Source organism: Entelurus aequoreus, linkage group LG02, assembly GCF_033978785.1.
Source record: "Entelurus aequoreus isolate RoL-2023_Sb linkage group LG02, RoL_Eaeq_v1.1, whole genome shotgun sequence".
Classification (NCBI taxonomy): Eukaryota; Metazoa; Chordata; class Actinopteri; order Syngnathiformes; family Syngnathidae; genus Entelurus; species Entelurus aequoreus.
The window spans coordinates 36,019,704-36,030,279 of record NC_084732.1 but is presented as its reverse complement, the minus strand read 5'-3'; the positions used below and the strand labels follow the sequence as shown (position 1 = coordinate 36,030,279).

Below are 10,576 nucleotides of genomic sequence, written 5' to 3'. Positions count from 1 at the left end.
CTTCTTTTTTTTTGTAAATAAAAGCCATGCCTTTTGAAAAAACGGGCCTACATTTATTTTTTCATCTTCATTTTGAATAAAAAAATAATCGGTAAAAGGAAAAATAATCTATAGATTAATCGGAAAAAATAATCTATAGATTAACCGATTAATCGAAAAAATAATCTATAGATTAACCGATAGAAAAATAATCGTTAGCTGCAGCCTTAATATATACATACATACACATATATACATACATACACATATATACATACACATAGGGCTGGGCGATATATCGAATATACTCGATATATAGCGGGTTTGTCTCTGTGCGATATAGAAAATGACTATATCGTGATATTTGACTATACTTTCTCACGCAATTGCTTTTAGCTGCGGGCATTACACTACATGCGTTTCTCACTTTTTCTTATCTCTCCTTCTCACAGAGACAAAACAAGCGCACCTTCTTACATACGTCACAAACTGTCGCACATGCAACGTCATACGCTCTCGCTAACGTTAGCAGTGGCAGGTGGTGCGAGTGGTAATACGAGAGAGAGAAGGTGCGAATCTGGTAACAAATGGAGGAAGAATTAATTCCCAAGAAAAACAGCACGGGGTCCATCGTCTGGCGGTGGTTTGGCTTCAAGCGGCAAGATGTCGAACAGACAACCGTAATATGCCAAGTATGCGGCAAAAACGTTGCTACAAAAAGTAGCAGCACTGCTAATTTGTACCATAATTTGAAAAGTCACCCGCTAGAGAATGAAGAGTGCTTGAAACTCTGCATGTCAACATCTCCGGCCGGTGCCACACCCAACAAAATACCCAAGCAACAATTTCCAGATCAACACCTTATGAAACAAATTGTCAACAACAGAAGGAGATAACGTCCGCAGTAATCTACCTCATAGCGAAGGACATACACTATTTGATTTCCTATTATGCAGCTCATTTTTATTTGACAGTTTTTGAAATATCTTGTGTGACATCATGCACAAAAGTGCACTTTATTTGTTTTACACTATTGTAGTGGCGTTCTGTACAAAAAGTACAGTTTAATTTAGTGTTGTTTTGATATGTCATCTTAGTGACATCATGCACAAATGTGCACTAATAGCTTGTTTTAAAATGTCTCCGACAATCTTGCACTTTCTGTTTTGGAAATTACATGAATGTTTGTGCCACTGCTTAACTGATTAATAAATACAGTTTTGGTGAATTGACTTAGTTGTGATTTCCCTTTCTGCTTGAAAGTTTAAATGAGCATATATTAATGCAGTACGAACAAGAACGTAATGTAGACACATAAAATCATCATACTGGTGTGGTTATATGCATCAAGTGTTAATTCAAGGCAAAATATCGAGATATATATTGTGTATCGTGACATGGCCTAAAAATATTGAGATATTAATAAAAATATAAAATGTGTGTATATATATATATATATATATATATATATATATATATATATATATATATATATATATATATATATATATATATTAGGGCTGCAACAACTAATCGATTAAATCGATTAAAATCGATTATAAAAATAGTTGGCGATTAATTTAGTCATCGATTCGTTGGATCTATGCTATGCGCAGAGGCAATTATGATTTATTTTTTTTATAAACCTTTATTTATAAATTGCAACATGTACAAACAGCTGAGAAACAATAATCACAATAAGTATGGTGCCAGTATGCTGTTTTTTTCCAATAAAATACTGGAAAGGATAGAAATGTAGTTTGTCTCTTTTATCCGATTATTAATCGGTTAATCGAAGTAATAATCGACAGATTAATCGAATATCAAATTAATCGTTAGTTGCAGCCCTAATATATATATATATATATATATATATATATATATATATATATATATATATATATATATATATATATATATATATATATATATATATATATATATATATATATATATATATATCACATGCAGTGTAGTGTCTTCAAAGTGAGCAGTTTTTCCCTAAAATAGGGACTTTAGTCAAGGCTAGAACCAATTATTCATGTTTACATTGATTGTTATAGGGATCTCTGTTTCACTATACAAACATTTTGGTTGACGACCCAATTTCAAAAGCCAGTTAAGTTTGTAAATTGAGGTTCCAATGTATTATGAATGATTAGTTCCCATATACTAGTGTTAATTAATTATAGTTATTTGTGTGTGTAGCAGTGGATAACGTTTGGACCATCTCTACAAGTCCTGACCAAATACTCCTGATAATCAGTTGGTCAACACATGTCAAACTGTGCAGACAAGTACAATATCAGCTGATGGGTGTGTCATACACACTATCAGCTTGGAACAGCAACACATTCTGCAGCAGGAAAAAGTAAGTGCATGCAATATGACCACACTAATCATATCACATAAGCACTTGATTCAATTATCTGCATTTTCAGCCCTCCTGCACACTTGCAGGATGTCAGAAAGCCGCAATCACTGCTTGGGGGCGTGGTTATTACCGCTGAAAGGACAAGATACTATATTTGATGAAAACTAGTGCAATTAACAACAAATCGAAGACGTCTAAGCCAATTGGGATCATTAGATATATCATCGTGAGATAATAGAAACATTTTCAGTGATTGAGAGAATGTCTGTCAGGAACATAACTTCTCAGGACCGCAAACACCTTCACCAAAAGTAACATAAACACAAAAGATGCATTAACTAGAAGTGCCATCAGGATACAAACCATATAACCAACTAACCAAGTTAATAATGTGAAATATTAGCAACAAATGAGTGGCGGCCTCATACTACTTGGCTAACGCCACCAGCCCAGCCTAGCAAGCTTCACCTCAGTCGGCTTTTAAAACAACTTAACAGGCGCTGTCAGGCCACACTGACGCCCTACTGTAATCATTAAAAAAAATTAAAAAATTGTTTTTATATTGAAATAGTAAAGTTGGCCGTTTTTCCACTCACCATCTTGGCCGTCAAGACACTTGCAGCTAAAAGCTAACAGCTAGCCTCGCTCAGTGGAAGCTCGTGCGCGTGAACCAGGACGCGGTATGAAGGCTGGTGGTCACGTGACACGGGTCATGTGATCTGGGTGGGGCAGAGGCACTCGTGACTTGTCAGGTGGAACGTCCAGCCCAACACATAGTTATGCGCAATTCATTTGCAGTGATCGTGTGCGACCCCGAAAGGGACAAGCGGCAGGAAATGGTTGATTGATTGAGACTTTTATTAGTAGGTTGCACAGTGAAGTACATATTCCGTACAATTGACCACTAAATGGTAACACCCGAATACGTTTTTCAACTTGTTTAAGTCGGGGTCCACTTAAATTGATTCATGATACAGATATATACTATCAGATATACTATCATCATAATACAGTCATCACACAAGATAATCACATTGAATTATTTACATTATTTACAATCAGGGGTGTGGGGGGGGGGGGTAGGATATGGACAGCAAGTAGTGGACATAGAGAGAGAGAGAGAGAGAGAGAGAGAGAGAGAGAGAGAGAGAGAGAGAGAGAGAGAGAAAGGGAGAGAGAGAGAGAGAGAGAGAGATCAGAAGGCATAAGAAAAAGTATCTGCATTTGATTGTTTACATTTGATTATTAGCTATCCGGGGAGGGTGTTAGTTTAGGGTTGTAGCTGCCTGGAGGTGAACTTTTATTGCGGTTTTGAAGGAGGATAGAGATGCCCTTTCTTTTATACCTGTTGGGAGCGCATTCCACATTGATGTGGCATAGAAAGAGAATGAGTTAAGACCTTTGATAGTTCGGAATCTGGGTTTAACGTGGTTAGTGGAGCTCCCCCTGGTGTTGTGGTTATGGCGGTCATTTACGTTAAGGAAGTAGTTTGACATGTACTTCGGTATCAGGGAGGTGTAGTGGATTTTATAGACTAGGGTCAGTGCAAGTTGTTTTACTCTGTCCTCCACCTTGAGCCAGCCCACTTTGGAGAAGTGGGTAGGAGTGAGGTGTGATCTGGGGTGGAGGCCTAGAAGTAACCTGACTAGCTTGTTCTGGGATGTTTGGAGTTTAGATTTGAGGGTTTTGGAGGTGCTAGGGTACCAGGAAGTGCATGCGTAATCGAAAAAGGGTTGAACGAGAGTTCCCGCCAGAATCCTCATGGTGCTTTTGTTGACCAGAGAGGAGATTCTGTAGAGAAATCTCGTTCGTTGGTTAACCTTTTTGATTACCTTGGTTGCCATTTTATCACAGGAAAGGTTAGCCTCTAGAATGGAACCTAGGTAGGTGACCTCATCTTTCCTGGTGATAACAATGTCACCCACTTTTATAGTGAAGTCATTGACTTTCTTAAGGTTGATGTGGGACCCAAACAGGATGGATTCCGTTTTACCCAAGTGTATGGATAGCTTGTTGTCAGCGAGATTTATTAGTGGCAAGGTAACTATCGACCTGTTCATAAACTATTTTCTCCATTACTTTCGAAATTGAACTGAGAATAGAAACAGGTTGGTAGTTGCCAGGTTCCAATTTGCTTCCTTTTTTAAAGAGGGGAGTTACTCTTGCTATCTTAAAATCTTTTGGTACTTGGCCTTGTGTAATTGATAGGTTTATTATGTGCGTGATGATCAGGGCAATGATGGAGGCAGAGTCCCTAAGGAATCTGGAGGGAATATTATCAAGGCCGGTGGCCTTGTTTGGATGGATGGATGGATGGATGGATGGAAATATTAAGGTTTGTCATAAAGGCCTACTGAAATGATTTTTTTTTTATTTAAACGGGGATAGCAGATCCATTCTATGTGTCATACTTGATCATTTCGCGATATTGCCATATTTTTGCTGAAAGGATTTAGTAGAGAACAACGACGATAAAGTTCGCAACTTTTGGTCGCTGATAAAAAAAAGCCTTGCCCCTACCGGAAGTAGCGTGACGTCACAAGCTGGAGTGCTGCTCACATTTCCCTATTGTTTACACCAGCAGCGAGAGAGATTCGGACAGAGAAAGCGACGATTACCCCATTAATTTGAGCGAGGATGAAAGATTTGTGGATGAGGAAAGTGAGAGTGAAGGACTATAGTGCAGTGCAGGACGTATCTTTTTTCGCTCTGATTGTAACTTAGGTACAAGGGTTCATTAGATTCCACACTTTCTCCTTTTTCTATTGTGGATCACGGATTTGTATTTTAAACCACCTCGGATACTATATCTTCTTGAAAATGAGAGTCAAGAACGCGAAATGGACATTCACAGTGACTTTTATCTCCACGACAATACATCTGCGAAACACTTTAGCTACGGAGCTAACGTGATAGCATCGGGCTCAAATGCAGATATAAACAAAAGAATAAACCCCTGACTGGAAGGATAGACAGAAAATCAACAATACTATTAAATCCTGGACATGTAAATACACGGTTAATGCTTTCCAGCTTGGCGAAGATTAACAATGCTGTTGCTAACGACGCCATTGAAACTAACTTAGCAACGGGACCTCACAGAGCTATGATAAAAACATTAGCGCTCCACCTACGCCAGCCAGCCCTCATCTGCTCATCAACACCCGTGTTCACCTGCGTTCCAGCGATCGACGGAAGGACGAAGGACTTCACCCGATCATCCGTGCGGTCGGCGGCTAGCGTCGGCTAGCGTCAGCTATCGTCAGCTATCGTCAGCTAGCGTCGGCTAGCGCGTCTGCTATCCAAGTCAAAGTCCTCCTGGTTGTGTTGCTACAGCCAGCCGCTAATACACCGATCCCACCTACAACTTTCTTCTTTGCAGTCTTCATTGTTCATTAAACAAATTGCAAAAGATTCACCAACACAGATGTACTGAATACTGTGGAATTTTGAGATGAAAACAGAGCTTTTTTGTATTGAATTCAAAGGTGTACCAATACTTCCGTTTAACTAGTGACGTCACTCGCATACGTCATCATACAAAGATGTTTTCAACCTGAAGTTTAGCAGGAAATTTAAAATTGCACTTTATAAGTTAACCCGGCCGTATTGGCATGTGTTACAATGTTAAGATTTCATCATTGATATATAAACTATCAGACTGCGTGGTCGGTAGTAGTGGGTTTCAGTAGGCCTTTAAATACAGTAGATAGATTAAATATAGTGTATGCAAGATATATTATGGAAGATCACAGTGTCACATGTTTATTATTATTATATAAGGTGTTTATTGGGTTTAATTTACTATGCATTTATGTTTAGCAGTTTTTACTTCAGTGTATTGTTTTTAAAATTGACTAACTCTACTTATTTACTATTTACAAATTACTCAGCAATTACACATTATTTAATCTTTGTTTGCATACTAAAAAGTGCCAACAAAGGAAGTGAACAAACTAACTATAGCAACTGCAGGGAAATGTGAACGGAAGATGATGAAATTAGATTTATTTCTTCCTACTACTTTTCGTTGTTGAATTTTACAAATGAGGGAATTTATGTATGGTAGGAACAGTTAGTTACAGGAGCCATATGTAATAATTTAATGTCAAGACATCATTAAATGGCCCTGATATGTCAAAAAGCATTAATAAATCATGTTCTTTTTGAATACCTACCGTATATAACTGATAACAGTAGCTCAGCCGGGATATGCTCATTTCAAAATTAGATTTACAGCCCTGAAATATTGTTATTGTTTTCATTTCGATGTCCCGCCCTCCACCGTTTTAACCAATTAGAAAGTCTGTGAGTGTGTTACATCCAGGTTGCCAGTTACGCACCGCCACCTTCGTCTTGCTTCTGCCACTGGTCAAGTTACTAAACATGTCAGACCTTAGTAAATCTAAAAGGTCTCGTTACGATTCTCAACTTATTCATGACAAAGCCGGTGTCATGATCCGTGGTCTGGATCATGTTTTGTGTTTTCTGTTAGTTTTGGACTCCTTTAGTTCCTGTTTGTGCACCTCTGAGTTGTTACCATGGCTGCCTATTATTTTCACCTGCCTTTTGTGTTCTGGACGCTCACCTGCTGCTAATCAGAGACATTATTTAAGCCTGCCTTTGCCAGTCAGTCGGTCTGGCTTCTTTGTTTGCTTCATGCTACTGTCACGTAAGATTTGTTTGTTCATGCCACAGCTAGTAAGTTTTCTAGTTCATGATTCCAGTGCTAAGTTTTGCTTGCCTCCTAGCCCATGCTAAGTACTTAGCTTCAAGTGCGATCCACACCTTGTCCCATCGGGTTGTTTTCTGTTTTGTATCTCTTTGAGTCTTGTTTCAAGATTAAATCATGTTCCTACCTGCAAGTCCTGTCCGGAGTCGTCCGTTTGCATCCCGGGAGAACAAACCGCGCAGTAAGCCGCAACCAAACCGTGACAGCCAGGAACAAAACAAGGGTTTGAATCGGGGATGCCTTTGAAAGATGGAGACTATTGAAGGCGGAGAAGATTTTTTTCATCTGACGCCAAACTTGCTCATTTCTAGGGCTGTGAATCTTTGGGTGTCCCACGATTAGATTTAATATCGATTCTTGGGGTCACGATTCGATTCAAAATCGATTTTTTTTTTTTCAATTCAGCACGATTCTCGGTTCAAAAACGATTTTTTCCCGATTCAAAAGGATTCTCTATTAATTCAATACAAAGGATTTCAGCAGGATCTACCCCAGTCTGCTGACATGCAAGCAGAGTAGTAGATTTTTGTAAAAAGCTTTTATAATTGTAAAGGACAATGTTTTATCAACTGATTGCAATAATGTAAATTTGTTTTAACTATTAAATGAACCAAAAATATTACTTATTTTATCTTTGTGAAAATATTGGACACAGTGGGTTGTCAAGCTTATGAGATGCGATGCAAGTGTAAGCCATTGTGACACTATTGTTCTTTTTTTTCTTTTTTTATAAATGTCTAATGATAATGTCAATGAGGGATTTTTAATCACTGCTATGTTGTAGCTGTAACTAATATTGATACTGTTGTTGATAATATTCATTTTTGTTTCACTCCTTTTGGTTTGTTCTGTGTCGTGTTTGTGTCTCCTCTCAATTGCTCTGTTTATTGCAGTTCTGAGTGTTGCTGGGTCGGGTTTGGTTTTGGAATTGGATTGCATTGTTATGGTATTGCTGTGTATTGTTTTGTTGGATTGATTAATTTAAAAAAAAACAAAAAACAATAATAATAAAAAAAAGATCGATTTTTTAAAAATGAGAATCGATTCTGAATCGCACAACGTGAGAATCGCGATTCAAATTCGAATCGATTTTTTCCCACACCCCTACTAATTTCCTACTTGAAAGGTAAGTAAGGCATTTAAGTTTTCTTATTATTTGTAATACATGGAAATGGACATTTAATATGTAAACTATATTGTCCAATACGGCACAGTGGAAGAGGGGTTAGTGCGTCTGCATCACAATACGAAGGTCCTGAGTTCAATCCCGGGCTCGGGATCTTTCTGTGCGGAGTTTGCATGTTCTCCCCCCGTGGGTTCCCTCCGGGTACTCCGGCTTCCTCCCACCTCCAAAGACATGCACCTGGGGATAGGTTGATTGGCAACACTAAATTGGCCCTCGTGTGTGAATGTGAGTGTGAATGTTATCTGTCTATCTGTGTTGGCCCTGCGATGAGGTAGCGACTTGTCCGAATACAGCTGAGATAGGCTCCAGTGACCTCCAATGACCCCGAAAGGAACAAGCGGTAGAAAATGGATGGATGTAGGGTCTATGATCTTGTCTAACAAAGCTAGTATGTTCGTGCAACGTATGCTTAGCATGCTAGCCCATCGACATATAGGCTAACGGGGTAAATATATGCCCGTTAGTCAGTATGTCGATGTGTAATTGAATTGACAGGGCAAAATATATTTTCGACAAATAAAACCTATGTGGATATGGGTAGTGTCAGTGCCTATTTCTTTCTCAATATGCTGATACGCTGAGTAAATGGGTTCCAACATTAGCACGGCTATCATGGTAATGTGAAACGTAAGGAGACAGCCAAATCCCATGATAAAATAATTCCTCATTTATGTTTGCATATTGTGGACTACTTGTACTAAGTTATATGGCAATGTGAAACGTTTGAAACAGTAGCCCATAGGCATATCTTGGTAAAATGTCTCCTCTTTAGTTTCGGGCGTACATTAGGCAGCTAAGCATGCTCTACTTATTTTCGCCAGTATAACCATTGCTAGCGTTGGTTGTAGTTTGCTTTAGTCTTTGTTTTCTGATTGTACTGACAGTAACCATATGATTGCCATTTGTTGTGATATTGTACGCAGGCATGACTTACTTCTTTCTGAAAATAGCCTAATTTATGTGTAAAATGTGTTGGTTAGACATTTGTTATTGACAAAACGCTTGTCTATTCAGCTATAATCGTCCCAGCACCTCAACCCCTAGTAAGAGGCAGTGGAAGTTTGAAGTTCTTCGAGGAGCCCAGTCGATTGAGCTGGATTCAGCTGTGTATCTGGCAACCTCAGTCAGGGAGAGGGGGAGGGGACTACATCATTTTGACCGTGATTGCAGTAGCACTTCTGGCCAAATAAGGCAGTGATCCCCAACCTTTTTTGCACCACGGACCGGTTTATTGTTGGCAAATAGTTTTCAGGGACCGGCTTTCCACTTGTGCCAGATAAATACAGCAAAAATAAGTGCATGAAAGATACAACTCACTATAACGCTGAATTAGTGGGAGCTCGGGGCTTGTTTCTTTGCAATGAGATGCAGATGGAAATCACCCTTTGGCTACAATCTGTCACATTTATGTTTTATATGTTCATTAATGTGCATTGTATCATGCCACAAAGTTAGAACAAATATAACAAATGGCAACTTCCTATGAGGAGTTTTATTGGGATTAGGGTTAGGGTTAACCCTATAAACAAGCTTATTAGCGCGTCTAGTGGGACAGGAGAAAGTTAAGTCAGAGAAAATGCAGTCGTTTATAAATTACTTAATGTTTCTCTGCGGCCCGGTAGCAAATGCGTCACGGACCGGTACCGGTCCCCGGACCGGTGGTTGGGGACCACTGCTTTAAGGTACATCACAAAGATTTGTATGATTCAACGTGTTGGAAAAGGAGTAGGAAGAATCAGAGTTCTCCATATCTGTTACAACATGTTATTATTACTTTAATTGAAGCGAAAATGATGATGAGTGTGTATGAATAGATCAATATCTTATGAAGGAAAGAAAATAAGCAAAAGATGTTGAAATATGCTAATATTAAAAAAAATTGTAATCTTCTGCAAAGTTGATGGGGAAAAACAACACATGGATTTAGAAAAAAGTACAGTACATTGAAAACTGGCTATTTGTTGTTAGCAACCGAAGTAAGATATCACAAATATAATTCTTGTTTTCCAGTGATAGAAACACTTTATTGTTAGGATTTTGTTGACGAAAACAGCGCTTAATGACTTAACTTTGAATATGACTCAACTCACATATTTTCCTCAGGGAGTTTGTTGTGTAAGATTGTCATGTTGCATCTTGCAGAGGCTCAGAAATATTTATTACACAAGTGGGTTAATGTAAAGTGACTAAAGCATCAAATAAGATGCATCAGTTTTTTAGTATAGTTTAGCAGCATGAATTTAACTGAAAAACTGCATGGTATGTTTATTTTGACAAGGAGCATAGCTGCAGCTACAAAAGAGCT

General features: G+C 38.5%; 1 protein-coding gene across 1 annotated transcript in view; it reads right to left on the bottom strand.

The window, feature by feature from the left end:
- The window catches only part of vps26a (VPS26, retromer complex component A), a 21,168-nt gene extending 18,069 nt beyond the window's left edge, over positions 1 to 3,099 (bottom strand). Inside the window, exon 1 of the mRNA XM_062025973.1 lies at positions 2,950 to 3,099. Within this exon, the coding sequence (XP_061881957.1) occupies positions 2,950 to 2,952 (3 nt within the window). The 5' untranslated portion in view covers positions 2,953 to 3,099. The remainder of the gene's footprint in view (positions 1 to 2,949) is intronic.
- Between the last annotated feature and the right edge of the window lie 7,477 nt (positions 3,100 to 10,576).